General features: G+C 37.6%; 2 protein-coding genes across 5 annotated transcripts in view; one reads left to right on the forward strand and one right to left on the reverse strand.

Annotated features, from left to right (window-relative positions):
* LOC121528547 (katanin-interacting protein) overlaps positions 1 to 11,979 on the forward strand; it is a 32,072-nt gene extending 20,093 nt beyond the window's left edge. For all 3 annotated transcript variants that reach the window (XM_041816054.1, XM_041816056.1, XM_041816055.1), the window contains exons 21-28: positions 2,892 to 3,058; positions 3,141 to 3,205; positions 3,647 to 3,757; positions 4,917 to 5,056; positions 5,144 to 5,245; positions 5,331 to 5,491; positions 10,297 to 10,382; positions 10,514 to 11,979. In XM_041816054.1, coding sequence (XP_041671988.1) covers positions 2,892 to 3,058; positions 3,141 to 3,205; positions 3,647 to 3,757; positions 4,917 to 5,056; positions 5,144 to 5,245; positions 5,331 to 5,491; positions 10,297 to 10,382; positions 10,514 to 10,572 — 891 coding nt within the window. In that variant the 3' untranslated portion in view covers positions 10,573 to 11,979. The remainder of the gene's footprint in view (positions 1 to 2,891; positions 3,059 to 3,140; positions 3,206 to 3,646; positions 3,758 to 4,916; positions 5,057 to 5,143; positions 5,246 to 5,330; positions 5,492 to 10,296; positions 10,383 to 10,513) is intronic.
* Positions 11,980 to 13,642: 1,663 nt separating this feature from the next.
* On the reverse strand, positions 13,643 to 15,720 carry LOC121528506 (cytochrome c oxidase subunit 6B1). 2 transcript variants are annotated; one of them, XM_041815996.1, is made up of 4 exons: positions 15,481 to 15,720; positions 14,645 to 14,793; positions 14,228 to 14,328; positions 13,643 to 13,895 (listed from the first exon to the last, which is right to left on the reverse strand). In XM_041815996.1, exons 2-4 carry the CDS (start codon positions 14,748 to 14,750, stop codon positions 13,842 to 13,844), a joined length of 261 nt encoding a protein of 86 aa, XP_041671930.1. In that variant the 5' UTR covers positions 14,751 to 14,793; positions 15,481 to 15,720; the 3' UTR covers positions 13,643 to 13,841. The 2 variants fall into 2 exon arrangements, with proteins under 2 accessions (XP_041671930.1, XP_041671928.1); XM_041815994.1 differs by having other exon boundaries at positions 14,645 to 14,758; positions 15,481 to 15,710.
* Between the last annotated feature and the right edge of the window lie 3,554 nt (positions 15,721 to 19,274).

Consider the following 19,274-nt stretch of genomic DNA (forward strand, 5'->3'; position numbering starts at 1 on the left):
TTAAAGCTTGTTGCACCCTCATATTCAGATTCATGCTACTATGAATTAATTGCTTAGGAAATAATTACATTGTTTTCCATACTCATGGTTTTATTTATGGAATTATTTATTGCTTGAATTTATTGAAAAATACATAAGATTAACCCATGAATAATCTCATATTAAATCACAATCACAATATTTGGTAAAAAAAATCGCAATTAGATTATTTTTGCAGATTGTTCAGCCCTATGATGCACTAACTAAAAGAGTTTCTACTTCCCTTATCATCAGCACTTGTCATACGGAGCTATAAAAATATGATACATTAATATTTTATCTTACTTTCATTGCACTAATCTTTTCACCTACAACTAACCTAAATATTGCTCCCAAATATACATTAATTTTTATAGATTTTAACCCTTTGAATGCCAGTTTTTTTGTCTCACTGCCATGTTTTTGTTGAAAAAATCTGTAAAATGAATTATTTTCTGTAGACTACGGGCAAAGTAATTCTTTTGTGTTGAATTATTACAGCCTGGGATATGTCAATGAATAGCAGCAACATTGATTTTTATGCATTATTATTTTTTTGCATCGTTTTTCTTCATATGCCAAATATGGTCAAAATGACGCCATCTGGTGGAAAGTTGTAAAAATGATCAATGCCAAAGCAAAAGCCCAGATTAACACCCAGATATGATTAAATGCATGTATTATGCTTTAAAGGAGTGAGGTCAAAAAATGCAGTTTCAATGGGTTTCAATGATGCATTTTTCAGAAATAGTCAGTCAGCCAAACCTTTATTTATTCTCGAAAGGACATTGAGGTTTCCTTCATTTCCAATGCCGTCGAGATTACAGACACATTAAAACCACAGCACAATAAAACAAGTACAGTATATAGAACAATCACTGTGAACAACAATCTCATCAGTGACAAGGTAGATAAAATGAAATCAGGTAAAACAGTTGCAGCGAGAAACACAATGGCTAGAAATCAAAGTCCTGAACTCTGAAAGAGAGGGAAGAACATCAATTTTTAGAGATTGTTGGAGGATGTTCCATGAGCTTGGAGTATCAAAGGAAAAAGCTGTTTTACCAAGTTCAGTACATGCTCGAGGAACTTTAAGAAGTAAGATCAGTAGAGCGAGTTGTATAGTTACCAGCATTCCACTCTAACAAGGTTGAGTGTAACTCTTGCTTGTATACAGTTTATTTTAGACTTACTGTAAGAGCTGAGCTGGAAATAACAAGATAAATAAATACACAATCTTGCCAAAATTCATGCCATATACATGAACACAGCCAAAATGATAAGAAAGTAAAGAACAAAAAAAGAACATACAGCCTGTTCTTAGGTTTATAGTTAACTAAAACTAACTAAATAACTGAAACTTTAATGAAGAAATCATTTTAGTTAATTGGAACGAAATAAAATCTAAGCTTACAAAAACAAAATCTAACTAAAACTTAATTCTGTGCTTACAAAACTAACTACAATAAAATGACATTAGAGTCGCCTTAGTATGACCCTGCAGCAGCAGACTGACTGACATGAATACCCAAGCCTGAAGAGAGTTTAATCGCCCAATTTAATTGAAGAAGAATCCATGCAGAATCTATGGTAGTTCTAGGTTTTGATTTGTATACATCATTTGTAAACATCAAAATTGAATAAATAAAATGAGAAGTGGAGAGCCCTTTTGGGTCTTGTCCCTAACAAGTATCCCATGTTGCTGATAACAGTAAAGCTAATACTAAAACTAATAAAAACTTAACAGGCCACCAGTAAAACTAAAGAAGCTAAACTGAAAATGAAACAAAAAACAAAAACTTCATAAAACTATAAAACTAATCAAAAATCCATAGCTATTGTAACCCATGCATGTTCTCACTAAACCCAGCCCATCTCCATGCTATTAAATGTATTCATGGGACCAGTTTAAACCTGGCATCCTTTAGTCAGGTTATGTTCTCGTTTACATTTTAAACAACATTTCTGAGGTGTTTGAGTGTCAGAAATCTGTCCAGATGATGTAAACTGGCACAGCACAGAAGCATGTGTTACAGACGCAGCCAATTTGTTAATTATGGTAAACAAAGCAGTGAGGATGACAAGCTGTCGTGCAGACATCATGCTGAAGGCACGGAGCTTTTTGGAGGGTATTTATCTAATCTCAAACAGACCACAGTCTGCACTGTTGTTCACAAACTTCATTGGTAAACAGAGTTGCATTACAACAGATTAACAATTGAAGTTTTAGTATCTTGTAAACTGTGTGCTCCATCTCACTTACTCATCCCCATCTTCTTTTTATCACTGTGTGCTTATGCAGCAGACCAGACATGCAGTGTCATTTTAAAAGCTTTGGTCCCTCGTTTTATCAAAACCATACATTTAAATAAATGTGGCTGCATAGTTTTTGTTGATACACAACTTGAAGTGCAGTTTTTTATCATAAATGACTTATTAATTCAACACCTAACAAGCTGTGCTTGCCAACGCATCTTGAGCCATTTTGAATTTGTGCAGTGAGTCTGCACCAAGGGAAGTTGCTCTGATGATATTACAGGAAAACAGACTAAAACTCTGAAAATCTTGGATAAAGTCATCTAGTTATGCTGCTAAGTCTAACAAGATGATCAGATCTCTCTGACCTTTCTAGAGAGGTGCATTGATAAAGTCACGTAGCTTTTTCTTCATTAGAATTGTTAAGACACTAGAATGAAAAAAGTCTCCAAACTTGCAATCATTACACGGTAGCAATGCCAGTTCCCTTTAGATAATAGGGGTAAATTTTATTAGTAGTTTAACCACAAGGTTTTACATTTAACAAAGACAATCTGATGAAAAAAAGATGGTAAAAAGCACATTAAACATAAAAAACCTGTCTCCATTTTGTTCAGGTGAAGGTGATCCATGTGTTTGTGGACGATGTTGCCATCTCCCCGCCCGAGGGCTTCCTGATCAGGAAAGGACCTGGCAACTGTCACTTTGACTTTGCTCAGGAGATCCTCTTCATAGATTTCCTCCAAAAACCCACCGACAGCAAGGGAATAGAGGACTATCACAAGTAGGAGCCAGACTTCAAATTAGCATGTGTTGCAATGCCAGAAACTCTCTTAACTAGTAAGTAATGTATGTCTTTATTTCAGAGGAAGCTTGAAGAAACAAGAGCAGGCCAGCATGGACTATGAAGCTCCCATCATGCCTTGTGGATGTATCCTTGTTACAGTTATGAATCCAGTCATAAATTCACAGCTAATTTTTTGAGTATTAAATGTATGACAACAATTTGCAGTTTGTTTAATATGTTTTACACAATATGAGCTTAATTTTCTTTTTTACTGAGCTACAGATGTTATAGTACATGTATAGTGTATTGAGAAGAAGTGCACTAGTATGTATATAATGTATAGTGCATTATACAACGTTATTTTTAATAAATAGTAATAAATCAACACTGACTGTGTTCAAATCACACAAGAGTTAATTTGCTTTTAAGAATGATTTTTTAAAATTTAAAGTCTAAACTCACAATTCAGACAATAAAATAGTTAAAGATGAGAATAGCGCTTTATTTAGTAAATAAGAATTTACTTTATCAGAGCCTTTCTGATGTTTGTTACACGTTGTTTATTCCTTAACCCTCGCCTGTCAGTCATCTTTCAGCTGCAGCTCTTAACAACGTGGGGAGACCCATACTACATCGGCCTCAACGGCCTTGAGTTTTACAACCAGAGCCACGAGAAGATGAGTCTATGTGAAAACAGTATCCTTTAATGAAGCACCAATCCTGTCAAACCTAAAGCCTTTAGCTGAAATTTATCTCTATATTTCAAATTTAATTGTAACTGTGGCAAAGAAAGATAAACATTTAATTTAGATGGAGATTTTTAAAGTTAAAATTATAAATCTTCTCCTTTTGTTTGTTATGGATGAGAACAGATTCTAAAACTTGTCTGATTACAGTTTTATATGTTTTTTTTATGTGATATTTGCACAATATGCCTGTCATGGCTGGCAGTGCCTCAGCCTGTAAGAACTTGGGTTAATAATCAGAGGTTTGCTGGTTTAGTCTGGTGATGGGTCTGGTAGCTGGAAGGATACCAGTTCGCTTCCTGAGTAGGACACTGAACCCCTAACTGCTCAGGTGGAGCTTGTTTGTATGCAGCAGCTCTAACTCTGCATCTCCTTTGCATGTCCACTGGATCCTGGTTGTACTGTGCATGTTTTTCAGCCTATGTGTGTAGCACGTGTGATAACAGTGCAAAAATGGGATTTGATAAATAAATTACAGTCATGTACATACATTTTAGACATGTAGGGCACTAGGGATTCATCACAGGGCCTGATGTGCCACAACCCAGGCCAGGAGAGGGGGGCAAGGGTCAAGCTCAATACACATCAACATATGAGTACCGCCTGGCATCCAAGGTTAAGGAGGACAGCGTCTCTTTTGTCTTTTCACCCCTGATGATTTGCTCAGACACCCCTGGCAGTTTTCAGGCCTTTGGGACATCCCCAGCATGAGCAGGGGCTAATGGCAACCCTACTTGCCACCCAGACAGTACCCTAGCCCTTGTTTACTCCTCACACCCACCCTTTTTGTGCCCTGAAGGTGTGGACTTTGTTAATTTTTCAACACTTTATTTCCCCCTGGTAAAATTCAAGGACATCCAGAGCATGACCGATGTTGTGTCAGTCCTTCCCACTCAATGGGTCCCCCTTAGATGGGCTTATTTGCCATTACACCCCTTACTTCAGCCTAAGCTTTTGGCCCAAGCATGCCTTAAAGTTCTGCACAGTACTGTTTATCTCCCTCTTATGATATAGATTAAAATATGCAAAGAGTAAATTGACCTGTTATAAATAGAAATTTAGGGTGTATTTGTGTGCAGTAATTGGTTCCTCAACGTAATGTCCACTAGACATTGCTGCTTTTCCTGACAGCGTAAACATCCTGGACAATGTGAGCGGTGATGTTAGGACTCCAGATAAATTAATAGACGGAGACAACAGCACCCACGATGGAAGACACATGTGGTTAGCACCGGTGCTTCCTGGACTGGTGAGGAGATAAAGAGACAATAAACAGACAGTACATATATAAACATACTCAGTAGAGATGTTAAAGGAAATTTTTGTTTCTTCTCAGGTAAACCGTGTGTATGTCATCTTTGATCAGCCTGTAACTGTGTCCATGATCAAACTGTGGAACTACTCAAAGACACCACAGAGAGGAGTCAAGGAGTTTGGGGTAAGCATCTCAGTCTGCTGTGGGCTTTGAAATTACTGCTTTTGTCTTCAGTTCAGCTAACATAAAAACATTGTTGTGTTTTCAGCTGCTGGTGGATGACCTCCTGGTGTATAACGGCATCCTGGACTGTGTCAGCCATGTGTCAAGAGGTATCCTGCCCACCTGTGATCCAGAGGTGCCCTATCACACCATCCTGTTCACAGACAATGCCTACATCGCACACAGGGAGAGGAACACTGTCATCAGGTTAGCCTGGATTTTTAAACAATTTTTTCTAAAATACTTCATGTATGCTTTACATGTACATTTTAAACGTCAACAAAAATGTATCCAGCAGTGTGCAAAGTGTTTGCAAAGTTGAAGACCATATCAAATTGAAGGTTGAAACCATAGTGTGATCCAAGAAGGGTAGCTCACAAAAAATTTTGTTAATTTTAAACTTTTTCCCTTATTTTGCAGCTTTATAAAATTAAAGCTTATCTGTGGGTGTATTATTTATATAGTGGATATTTATAAGCATAGCCTTAAGCTTGGCTACACTGTGCAATTTTCAGCTTATTCAGAAAGAGAGTTACATGGCTCACTTGAGGGCCGGACTAACTTCCGGTCTGATGATGTATCATTTGTCATGCAGTGTACGGTCCACACAACAGCCAACCACAACCCTACCAGCTGCTATCAGCAAGTTGGATAGATTTCTGACTTTTTTGATCATATGACTGCACAGAATTGCACAGTGAGAGCAAAACTATGAGCAGAATCTCCAACTCTGTGCCATTTTTTTCCTTTTTCAACTGTAGCAATTTAAAGAGTGCAAACAAGACAATATATATGACTTCAGCCTTGGTCCATCACATCAAAAGGCCTCATTCACAGCATCTTCTAAGATTTTTTTACATTTGTTCTTAAGAAAATTAAGAGAAACCCACATGGACTTTATGACACGTTCTTAATCTTGTGAACCGTTCACACCTGTGTTACGTTTTAGGTGCTCATAAGCTGAAAGTGCCTGCATGTTTCCCCTACTTAGGATAGAGAAATGCCTCTTTTATGCCCATACATGGACAATGAACTGCAGTGCTGTGTGCAAACAAAGAAGTAACACAGAAGTGAGAGAAGTAACAAGATGTTGGTAACATCCAAATGAATATCAACCATAAAAAAAATCACAATATTTTTAAATAGTTCAATCTGTCAAAAGTGGACATAGTGCTGCTCCAAGTTGCATCAAAAGAGGAAGATTTGAATATATTTTCAGTACCAGTTGTAGATATTAAAGCTTGAGTATGTAACATCCGATGAGAACCGTGTAGAATCAACTCTACTCCCCCTCCCTTCCTGTTCTTCTCTGTGTTTGAGCTCCGTAGCTCCGCCCCTCTTCTCACATACCTCCGCTGAACAAATACTGGCGGTGGCAAAGCTCTCGTGGAGTGATTTTGCTCCACTTTTCCACTGAAATCAATGGCCGGATTACAGGCAAGAAAACACTTCATCTCATGATGAACAAATTCTACACAGGACCGAACAAAGCTGGTAACTCAGCCATTGTTTTAACTTCTCACTGAGCTTAGAGGCAGAGGAGCACCTCTACAGCGGCCAATAGGAACGCTTCCTCTGACCTGAGCTGTGATTGGCTGCGAGTGCTACCCTCCTCCTGGCTGGAGCATCGTCCCTTGCTGGTTTTCCTCAAGTGAGAGTGCAGCGCGAGAAGGCGTTGTGGAAGTGTGTTATTCTGTTAGATGGCTTTAATAACAACACCCTGGCGGGTTGTGTTGTTTTTGTGGGCATACGATACTAAAGATAAATCGCTTACTGCAGCTTTAAATATATCATAGGTTGAAATCATTGGTTAAGATGGTGTTTTTAATCGGAAATGGCATGCATCGTGCAGTAATAACAAAAGGATGCATTCATGATGAATTCCAAAATATCTGAATCAGGCGTTGAGGGAGGGTTCAACCTGAGTAGGGTTTTATTAAAGCAAACATTTATTCCAAACTCTAACATTTTAAAACAATGGAACAGCATTTAAACACTGTAAGTTCCTGGCATGTTTAGAGAGTTTTTGATTGTTTTTAATAAGTCACAAACATTAAAACTCCTACACCTTTTTCATTTATATTCAGAATTTAACATTTTGCTGAAAAGATCAAACACTGCATGTTTCAATTTATACTTAACCATAGTTAAGTTACGTATTTGTGCTCAACATTCAATTACTTAAACGTGTGAAGTTGACAAAAATGCAGTGAATTGAATTAAAAAACATATTTTATTGTGTCATTCTTAATCTAGCATGTTTGAGTGCTGTGACGTGCAAAATTAAACATTTTATCCTGTCATATCAGCACTGAAATGTTTATTAGAGTGCTCTGGAATGTTTTTATATTTTGTTTTTAGCTAAAAACAGAGGTAAGGACAATTTGGTGAGTGCCAGAATCTTCTTAAAAACTGTGCGAGATGGTTTTATGAACATGTTCCTTCTTAAAAGCGGTTGTTACAGTCCCAGCTATGTGAGTTGCGAGCACTCCTGTTGTCCTTGACCATCAGAACAAACAGTGTGATCACATAAATTGTGAGTACTTGTTGTGCAGAGTAAACAGTTTAGTTGCACAGTATGAGCTGACGTGCGACCTCGACTGTTATAGAGTCGGCTTGAAACAGCACAGTGTATGCCAGGCTTTACTTGTGTTTACACCTTCCAAGTTACAAAAACTGATTTCCACTTCTTGCATTAGAATATGTAAGGTGTTTTTCTTGTTTGTTTTTTTAAATATCTACGTGTGCGATTTCTGCTTTTATTTTTGGATATGTCACCTAGAAAACTTGGAAAATGTAAAGAAATGCTTTCCTGGCACTGGCAGCAGCTTTAGCCCTGGAAAATAGGCCCTCAAATACACGAGTCAGATAGTTTTATAGATAGTATATTGATAGTTTGCCATCACTGTTGATAAAGCTAATATCAGAAGTCCCAACCCTTCTTGATTTTGATTGGTAAGCTCACGAGAAGTCTCATTGACAAGCAAGTTTCACCTAACAGCTCTGTGAGCACTGTGAAAAATGTAGAAAATGGATGAAGCTAGTTTAAAACTTGGCTGTTGCCAGGCAGACCAAACCTTCTCCTCACATAGTAGCTGTGATTGGCTGGGTAGGTGCTAACTTTCCCTGACTTGTTGTTTGATCCAGACTTGTTAACCCTTTATAGGGCACTCATTGAAATACTTTGAAATTCAAGCCCTAGGATGTTATTGGTGGACATCCTAAGACTTTTTTTGTTTACTTTTGTCACTTTTATGTATATTTTGAAATATTATGTTTAAAATCAGGGTCAGCAAAGTAACCAGATACAGTTCCTTTTTATGAAAAAAAAAATCCATGGATTGTATGCATATTAAATTTTTTTTTTATGGAAAACAAACACCTAAAAAGTCAAATGAGTATTTACTTGAACATGAAAAAAAAGATACAAAAGATTTATTTTAAATACAAATATTTTTGAGGTACATTTTCATGTTTGAAAGATGAGTCGGCATGCGGCTTTTCCATTAAACTTATGACATGGAACAGGTACAGGTCAGACTACACAGTCATCTGAAATAGCTTCAGTGTCTCTTGGCAGGCTCAGGAACATCAGAGTCGGTGAAGTTGCCTTTAGATTCTGACCTCTATTGAAGGCAAGAAATTACTGGCATCAGAATACTGTATAAGTAATGGTGGTATCACCAGTTTTATCTTACAATTCCAGCACCTATAATAATCACAAATATTTATTGACTATATCTAGTGTTGATGAGGCTCACATTAAAAATAAAATCTGATTTTAAAATGGAAAAAAATGGTAAAACTGTTTTAATACTCTCTAAAATCACATATATTTCACTATTAACACAGTTTATTTTACCCTTATAATTCCTTCAGAAAACCTAAAAAATCACAAATATTGAATGTCTCAATAAATTTTAGCAGGATCACTAAAAATAAAAAAACTGATATAAACTACATAACTTTAATGCAACTGTAATAATAAATAATAAAGAACCAAAAATGGCAGCTGTTTTAATAATCATTCATAAAAGTGACTATAAATTAGCACAATTTACAATTGGATCACTCTTCTTTTCTTTGTTTTACAAACCTATGGCAACATCTGACCGCACAGTAGAGGACTATTATCCTCAATATTTCATTTTTCAAGAAAATACCCTTAGTATGGTTTGCCATATGTTTTAATTAGGCCAGTATTTTACACCCTGAATGGGCCTATATCCAAATTTGGTTCAATTTTTCACACTAAAATTGCAGCAACTGCTAGAGAATGGAAGCCCTAAGCAGACACACATCTATACATTTTTTACTCCCTTTGCTGATGCTGAAAAGTAAGTTGAAGTTGTCTTCTTGAGATCTTGACTCATTTATTTCATTATCTATGGATAACAATGCTGTTTTTCCCATGATGATGGGTAACTAATGACTGAAAAGGAGACTAAAATCAAATGTATGGATATATGTCCATGTAGAGCGTCAGTAGTTAAGAGTTATTGATGGGCCCTGTCTTGTTTGGAAGTGTGGGGGTCTGATGAAGGCTGCAGGATTATTAAAGAAGGAAACAGCGGCTCCAGACAAACAGAGTGACAATAAAATATGTGTTTTTCAGCCTCAGTGTCACAAAGTAGAGCCTTAATTAAACACAGATGTGCTCTTCTCCACCTCAGCCCCCGCGGCAGCAGACACTACAAACAGTGAGTAACAGAGCGTCGTGTCAGCACCCCCCTGTGGTCAATCCCTGTACTGAAGATTCCTCCAGTGCCCTCAAACGCCCCCATCAGCCATCCCTCACTCTACTTCCTACACTTGTTTTGTCTCACCCCCTGCTCTCTCTCTCTCTTTCCTTCCTCTCTAGTCCCATCCCTCGTCTCAAGGCCTGGACCTGCTGGCTTCAAGCTTTGTTATTAGTGAAACCTCCATTTTATGTCTTTCCTTGTTACTGTTCTTATTTAGAACGGCAAATCAACTTAGCCCTGCTGCCTCTGTGTTTTATTCTTGTGTTGCAGTAATTATGTGGAGGATCAGGATGTGAAGATGACCAATGAGAACCAAATAGTCCATCACAGCAAGAAGGTGCCAACAGCAGATCCAGGTGAGCAGGGAACAGCTTAAATGCACTTTCTTAGTACTTCAAATATCAATCCTTAATCCATAAGAGAAGAGCTGAAGAGTCTTTTTGATGCTATGTTTTTTGATCTGTATGTTTTATGTTGGATGATGCAGCTCTTCGGCCGAAAACCTGCATGACTGATGGTGGGAAACATGGAAAGAGGAGGTACTGACAGAAAGGATGGAACCATGGCTGACTTTTTGCTTGCTTGGTTTTTTTTTTTTTTTTTTTTTGCTCGCTGACTTTTGAAAACCTCCTTAAGTCGGAAGTTTCTGGTGCACACTGAAGAGGACAGAGCTTGGATAACACTGGGTTTGTGCACACCTCTTTCCCTTTGCAAATATAAACATACCAATGCAGATATGTCAACATGTGTGGACAGGTACTGTATGAAAAACGCCCAGTTGCCCCTTCCACAGTGCCAGGATAACCTACAAGGCTGCATTAAATCAGCCTAATTATTGTGCCTAGTTCATAACACTATATCTGTGGCTGCTAGTTGTGAAATTGTGCTGCATATTTAACGCTGCTTGTTGCGTGCAAATACTTCAAAAAGAAAAAAAAAAAAAAAAAAGCTCTACGGCCACATGTAAACACTGTCACATCAGGATGTGGCCTAAGCTACATTTATATTTAATCCACTGATGAGCCTACAGGATCAGCTCTCTGCCTAAAGGGCATGAAAGCTGACCAACACTCCCACCAGAGCACCAACCTATCACAACGCTATGCAGACACTCATTTATATCTATCAATAGTTTATATATGTCCACTGATATATTTCAAAGCCACACGGATTTACTCCACAGATGTTTTCAACCTTAAAAGATTTATATGAATGGTTAAAATACACCTGGAAAAAAGATATTAAAGCTCCTGTGAGGAACTTTTGGTTTGTGTTAATTTTGGCGCCCCCTGTGGACAAAGCTCTTCATTGTGTTGCTTTGATGATTTTGTACATGTAATTGAGCCATTTGAAGCTTATTTCTTGTCACAGTCAAACATATCAGTCATTGCTAATCTGCTGTTGGTGTCGTTGATCACTGACACCTTTAGCAATGACTTCAGGCTTTAAAAGCAACTAGATACAGATAGTCAATCTTTTGTTGATGATCTGGTTTTTTTCTTCACTAATACAGATCAATATTTATTTCAGTCTGTTTCTTAACAAGCTAAGTACTTGTCACAGGAGCTTTAAATTGATCACATTTTGTACATTTTCAACTTCAATGAAAAAAGTAAATCTTTAGACTACAGTTTTGACTCTTCAGAATACAGTGAATTCAAGAAGTATTCCACCCCTTTTCACTTTGCTCAATTTTGTTGAAGCCTGATACTGGAGTCATAAAAAAATATTTTCATTCTCATTAATCTACACTCTATTCCATCCTGACAAAGTGAAAACAGAATTTGAAAAAAAGCAAATTAATTGGAATAAAAAACCTGAAATATCACATTTAGATAAGTATTCTGACCCTTTGCAAAAACACTTATTTCTCGTCCTATTTCTTTTGATATTTGCTGAGATATTTCTACACCTTGATTGGAGTCCACCTGTAGTAAATTAAATTGATTGAAACAATTTAAAAGGGCACACAATTCTCTATAGAAAGTCTCACAGCTGATAATGCATATCAGAGCAGAAACCAAGCCATGAGGTCAAAGGAATGTCCTGCAGGGCTCAGAGACAGGATTGTTGACCGGCACAGATCTAGAGAAGGCTACAAAAAAAGTCTGCTCCATTGAAGGTTCTCAACATCGGTCTCTGTAATTCTCAAATGAAAGTAGTTTGGCACAACCGGGACTTTTCTAAGCGTGATCAGGGGCCTTAGGAAGAGAAGTAACAAAGAATCTGATGGTCATTACTGTGACCATCACTTATCTGGGCTTACGGCAGAGCGACTGGATGGAAGCCTCTCATCAGTGCAGAACACATTAAAGTCTACTTGTCTCTCATTTGGAGTTTTTTGCAAACTCCAAGCAGTCTTTCATGTGTTTTACTTGGAGGGGGGACTTCCATCCCGTTTGCTCGACCAGCTCTTTGAAGAGTCCTGGTTTTGTCAAACTTCTTCCATTTAAGAATCGCGGAGGCAACTGTGCTCTCAGGAACCTTCAGTTCCTTTGACCTCATGGTGTGGTATGCATTGTCAGCTGTGAGACCTTCTATAGAGAGGTGTGTGCCTTTTGAAATTGTGTCCATCGGTTTATTTTACCACAGGTGAACTCCAACCAAGATGTTGAAACATCTCAGCAAAGATCAAGAGAAATGGGGGGAACCTGAGCTAAATTTCAAGTGTTTTTGCAAAATACTTATGTAAATGTGATATTTCAGGGTTTTTTTATTTTTTATTTTGTAATTAATTCACACTTATCAGGTACTGAGTGTACATTAAAGAGATATTTTTTCCAACTGTAGCATCAGGCTGCAACACAACAAACTTTTAAAAAGTGAAGGGGGTCTAAATACTTTCTAAGTGCAGTGTAAATTTGGCCTCAAATTCAAGACAGTCTATTTTTTCTGCATAACATCAAGTAGAAGAATACACTTGTTTGCAATCCAAGTGACCTTTATCGAAGTTGCTCTTTAAGGTAGATTGTTGTAGAAGCAAACTCCACTTAAGCCAGCAAAAGCAGTTTTAGTCTTTTGGTTGGAAATACAAAAATAAAATGTACTTTTTCCAGCTTGGATTTTGAGTAGATTCAGTAACAGGCAACTTCTTATATGCAAATACTCTAACTTTACCTCAAATTGAGAAGAATGATCTTTAAAAAGGGATTTATGTAATTCTACCTTCACTATAATACTGGATGTTGTTCTGCTCATTTTTTCAAAATTTCCTGTAGTAATTTCTTGCATGATTCTCCTCGGCATTAGCTGCTGTTATCATCCTTTAATATTTTGTTGAAGGAGTTTTTACTGCTGCTTCTTTGAGCCCTGATATTAACTATCTCATACTCCTTCCTTATAATGGGAGTTTACTTGTAAATGAAATGCAGTTTTATGTATTTAATTTGTGTCACACAGCAACAATAGTCATCACCCTGGCGGTGGCTTATTTTGCTTATGTGGCATTTAGTGTTTTGAAATATTTAATTATTTTTCTAATCTTGATTAAATCTGTATATTTGATGTAGGTTTATTTGAATGAATAAAACATTGAAATATCTTTGCATGTGTGTTTTTTTAAATGAAATTTGTCAGGGGGTTTTTTGATGAAAAAAAGAAACATGGGACAAATATGTAATTTATATATCTCCTGAGATACTTTAATACAGACTCTGCTGTACATTTCACGGTATGTATAAGGAATGACCACTCAGATACAGAGCAGAGTATCAGTAGTTAAAAGGCGGTGTTGGAGCTACATTATCTCCCACCATTTATACAGTTAGCTGAAAATATTACATCCAAGTGGACTCAGAGCTTTGGACACGGCAGTTTTAGATTTTCCCCGGGAACGTCCCCTCGTCTCGCTGGTCGTCCCATTTCTGGACCTAAAGGGGCAGAAGTTCACATGTAAACTTGGACATATTTTAACTCCATATGATTAAAAAGGGACATCTTCATGTTTAGCTGAGGATGATTTAAAAGGAATGTCTACTTTTGGCATGAAGCTCTTCATTTTTGTTTTGATTCTCAGGACGGAGCAGAAACTCACAGGAATTTGAGGGATGTCAAAGTTGTTTGACCCGAGCAAAACAAACTCAGACCACATGTGGAGAGTACCATGTGGATCTTGCCATTCCCATCAAATCCCTTGTGTGTTCTCCTCTGGATTATCTCACTGAAAAGCTAAAATTAGATGCAATAAAACATTTTTTTTTACCCAGGACATGGGGCAGAGTGACTGGTAGACCCTCAAGTACCAGTCACAGGGGGCTGTGTCCACTCCTTTGGCATCCAGAGCTTTCTGGCATCTGTGATAGTCTGTTAATAGACAAACAATAACAATATTTTAAACCCCTCATGGCCTTGATCCAGGTTTTAAGGGGGCAGGTCAGGAAGTCTCTATCTGGATTACCCCCAGGGATCAACATGTGCAAAGCCCCCAGGTGAGCTTTGCTTGGTTCTATACTTTACAGATTAATTCACCATTACTTGTTGATTAAAAAGAAAATGATGGGATATTTTACTGTAAAATAAATATGTTAAAATGCATTAAAAGCTGTTATGGTTAAGGATGGAGACATGTCTAGACCCCCCTCCCTCTCAGCTGACTGCTATGACCTTGACCCAGTCTTACCCAGGTAGTTGGACCAGCAGTTCCTAGTCTGGTTTTGGTTAGGGAATCTGGCGTCAAAGGGAGCAGTGCGATAAGTCTCAAGTTTAGTCTTGATATCCTCAGCCATTTTCACTTCTGTCAAGAAGAAAATTCAGAAATGTATTCCGAGTCTGTCAAGGAAAAAAAGCTTTTTCTGTTATCAAGGGAAACGAACCAATTATGTGTCAATCTGCACTTGACCAATAGTAAAGCTCATCTAGTTTTAGGACAGGTGTGCCGATAGGCTGACCCACATCATATATGTGCTGCTAAATGCTCTAAATGAGGGTGCCAGGCAGCTAAGCGGGGACGCAACTATTTTGGGGAGATTTGGGGTGCTGCATGCGGCAATACATAGACGTTTCTGGAAATGCAGCGCTGCCGGCACGAGCATTACTCTCTTTTAACTGAGCAAATAGAAGATTTTTGAGTGGTCGGCAATCAAAAAAACGCCTAATAACGACATTAGTGTAAGAAAAACGGACACCCAAATACGGAAATACTAAACGATACTGATAGGTAGCTTATCGATATCCATGTTTACTAGGCCTTTAACACATTTCCCTTATACAAAGCCCAGTTTCTGTTTCTGTTTTAATAGCCTCAAGGAAATAAAAGATAATTTGTTAGTTTTCTTGATTGAATAAACCGTTAAAACATCAAACATATTGAAAGATAGAGCATTTAAATTAGTGTTATCAGTTTAAGACGCCTCAGCGGAGCAGTCAATAATAATCCCAGCCTTAAAAATATTAAAGTAGCTTTAAATTACATGTTCAAACAGAAATAGTTTGAAGAGACATGCGAGTGTTCGTTACCTCTGTGTCAGTCGCTGGCTCGAGCTCAAAGTGACTTTTATACTGGACGGTGAAAGTGTCTCGTTCCCTCTGATAAGGACTGTGCGCACCACGCGCGCGCTCCGCTCTGTGGGGTATCGCAGCCGTGCAGTCCTATCATAATGGTATGGCGGACTCAGGTCACATTGAAATGACAGGCAGGGCTCAGAATACGAACACAGGTATGTGTGGGTAGAGAGAGGCAGCTGGGATGAACTGAGGTAACACAGGAACAATGCGGCGCTGTTTTGTATTGTTTTATTTCTGGTTTCATACATGGCTTTGTACTTTTTCTACAGGATGCGGAAGTATTCAGCCTTTCTTTATAATGGCTAATCATTACCACATGTTGGCACTATTCACTACACATCAGGTATTTTAAATGGGGTCTTATCAGGGGAGGGCTACAGTGCGTTTTACTTTTTAAATACAAACTGGGCAGCAAAGAAAACCCATTCTCCTCAATTAGGAGCTCTGTCTAGGAACCAGGTCAGGTAAGGACACTGCAGCGATCATTATCAAGTAGCACAGGCGAAGAAATCAAGGTGCACGGCCCATATTGTTTATTACGCGTTTGTGTCGCGAGATTTCAAAAGGGTCGCAGATTTATCCAACTTGGGGAACATTATTTTAAAATCCATTCATGAACATTTTAAGAAGTATTCGAGCATTTTCTAAAAACAAATCCAGCTTTGTGTAAAGGTGGACATAAATGGACCCATCTTCATCGGACTGTTGTGGCTATTTCAGCCTTTCCATCCTCCAAGAGTCTCATCCAAATCCTCCTTGAGCCGGGTACCGCGCTCTAAAGAGTCCAGGTGTTCGGTGGACTGCGTGGCTCATGTCTCCATCATGATACCATAAAGAAGTCATGAGTCTGTGAGGCAGAGGAGTGTCATGGTTAATAAACGACGCGCTCCATTGAAGAGCAAACTTGAGTTACAACTCCGTGTGAGACGTGACTGTCTACACTACGTGCATGGACAGCGTGACACACAGAGGATCTGACCGCGCTTCACTGCGCATGCGTGATAAGTAGTGTTGCAATGCTAATGTCTACATTGCAACACAAGAGGGCAGAAAAGGTCGTGTTTTATGTTATTGATCAGGACACAACGTCTGTTTTCTGAATCAAAGGGTTGATTTGTAGTTGATTCATCGAAATAAATGTATAAATATAAAAAAACATGTATTTGTTGATTTTTCCCCCTCAAAAACAATCAATAAAATTACTTTTTTTACCTTATAGTTTTTTGGTTTGAGGATAAATTGTATACAGTCATGTCCAAAAGATTTTATACATACAAAAAAACAACAAAACAAATGTTTCAACTAATTCAAAAAATACCACTGTTAACTCAATTAGATTTGATTAATTGGTTATCCAGCCTTAATATGAAAAATGTTATTAAAGCAAAATCATGGTTGAAAACTAAACTGTGATATCCCTATTTTATTTTTATCCTGGTAACCACTAAAATCAAAGCAAAAAACAACTAATTTTTACTTGTTCATGCTGTACTATACAACATTTTTATAAATGTAAACCTCTTTTCTTACAACAGAATTACCTTTTTGTATTAATGTCAACAATGTGGACTAAACCATTTGTGAAAGTGATGTCAGACTGCCTAGCTAGGCCTCAATGTGCATAAATATCAGGATAGCAGACAATAAAGCAGAAGAAAATGGAAAAAAAAAAATAAGAAAAAATTATTACATTATTGCATTAAGTGCCAAAAACAGGTTAAGAGGGGCAAAAAATTTGCAGCAAAAGCAGTAAAAGGGGATTAAAAAGTGGCAAAATGGCTTTAAATACTTTACAACAGGTGAAGTTTGGCAAAATATGGTTAAAAGTGTCAAAATAGAAGAAAAGGGACAAAAAATGTTCTAATTAGGCATAAATTTGTTAAAAGTGGCATAAAGGGGTTACAAGGAACAAAAACAGGCAGAAAAAAAAACAGTGGCAAAAATAGGCAGAAAAAGTGAAATGGGTCTAAATGGGCAGGATAAAGAGGTGATATGGAGTTTAAAAAGTGGTGAAATTGTCAAAAACTGTTAAAAATGTGTTAGGAATGTTGAAAATGGGTGAAATTTGGCAAAGTGTGGTTAAAAGATGCAAAAATTTGGTTAAAAGAAATGGGTTTAAAGCAGCACAAATTGGCAGAAAGCGTGTTGAATAGGGGTTAAAATGGGGCAAGTGGGGCAAAAAGTGACAAAAAAATAAGTGAAAAGAGGTGAAAATTGGTTAAAATTGCAAAAAGGGGCTACAAGAAACAAAAAAAGGGCATGAAAAGGAGTTAAAAGTTGCAAGATGGATAAAAAGTGGCAAAACAGGCAGTAAAAAGATGAGATAAGGGGTCAAAAAGTGATGAAAATTGGCAGAAAAAAAGGGGTAAAAAAAGTGGTGAAATGGGTCACAAAGTGTCAAAAAATATTGAGTAAAAGGTGCAAAATGGCCAAAAGTGGCAAAAAAGGGTCAAAAAGTGGTTAAAGTATCTCAACAATAGAAGCCAATAAAAGCTTGACACGCTTCAGCTCCTAAAGGAGGTAGCTGTTAGAAAGGATGTCAGCACCCTTACTACTGATCCAACACATATATTAATATCATTAAGGATTCGTTCTTGTGATGGGCCCATTTACTGAGTTTTTCAGGGGCCTTGCAAATTCTGTGGGCAGGTCTGTCCCTCTTTGTGAACTACTAAAGCTAACTAGACCATCAGAATTAAGAAAGTGGTTGTCAAATGAGGTTAAAAGTATGCAGCAGAGACATCTTAGTGGTAAAAAGAAGCAGGGTGAGAGTTTATGACAGGTACATCCAGTAGACACCTTGCACATCTACTGGACAAAAAGAAAGAAGATTGCTTTTTTCAGCACAACATAGAAGTTATCTACAGGAGATTAAAGGCTTTAATGATTGGGTGAGTTATTTAGGCCCATTTAAGAGATTGCCAGTACTTGTTATCAGGCCTGACACAGAGTTTGCTAGGCCCATGAAAAACCCAGTTAATGGGCCTCAGTAGCAGTTTATTGATAATATCAATATGTTTGATCATTAGCAATGGTGCTAGCAAGCATCTTTTCTAACAGTTACCTCATTATGGAGCTGAAAAGTGTGTCAAGCTTATTTTAGATTCATTACTTGTTTGGCCACTTTTTGCTTATTTTGCTTCCTTAAACCCATTTTTGCTATTCTCTGACCCATTTGCCACTTTTCACTGATGTTCTCATGGCTAATGTGCAATTCCTGCAGTTTTCCATTGTGTGCAGTTTTGTTCTGAGTGACGGTGCACGCTACCACATACTGGGTCTGTGCCTGAAGCTGGATGTATCCCAGAGCATGAGATCACAAGACCAAGGAGATCTAAAAGTTCACGTGGTAATATCAATATCACATGATAATAACCTTGTACAAAGTGAGAACAAACTGTGACAGGTTACTTTGCCTTTCAGTGGTCACTTTCACTTCACTATTATTTCCTTCATTTTTAGAAAATTTTAGAAATTAATTGAAATGTAAGCCACAACTGTCATGCAATACACAGGAGTAGTGAAGGCAAAACATTTGTATTGTTTTTCTTCAAATATCCATCTAATTGAACTCATTTTGATCTACATTTCAGTTTCCTAAAACTATAGAAATGTAGAGTGTTTCTTTGTACAAAATACAGATGAAATATGGTATTCCAGTCAGGTGAACATGTCTTAATATGGAGGGTTCCCTATAAGAAAACCAAACAAAGAAAAGCAGCTACTTAAAAACGTTTTAATTTTGC

This window comes from Cheilinus undulatus, linkage group 20 (assembly GCF_018320785.1).
Source record: "Cheilinus undulatus linkage group 20, ASM1832078v1, whole genome shotgun sequence".
Taxonomy (NCBI): Eukaryota; Metazoa; Chordata; class Actinopteri; order Labriformes; family Labridae; genus Cheilinus; species Cheilinus undulatus.

Coding starts and splice junctions, on each gene's coding strand:
- LOC121528506 (XM_041815996.1), bottom strand. CDS start 14,750: ATGGCTGAGGATATCAAGACTAAACTTGAGACTTATCGCACTGCTCCC. Junction 14,329..14,644: donor CTGCTGGTCCAACTACCTGG/GTAAGACTGGGT, acceptor GTCTATTAACAG/ACTATCACAGATGCCAGAAA. Junction 13,896..14,227: donor CACTCTGCCCCATGTCCTGG/GTAAAAAAAAAT, acceptor CTGCCCCTTTAG/GTCCAGAAATGGGACGACCA.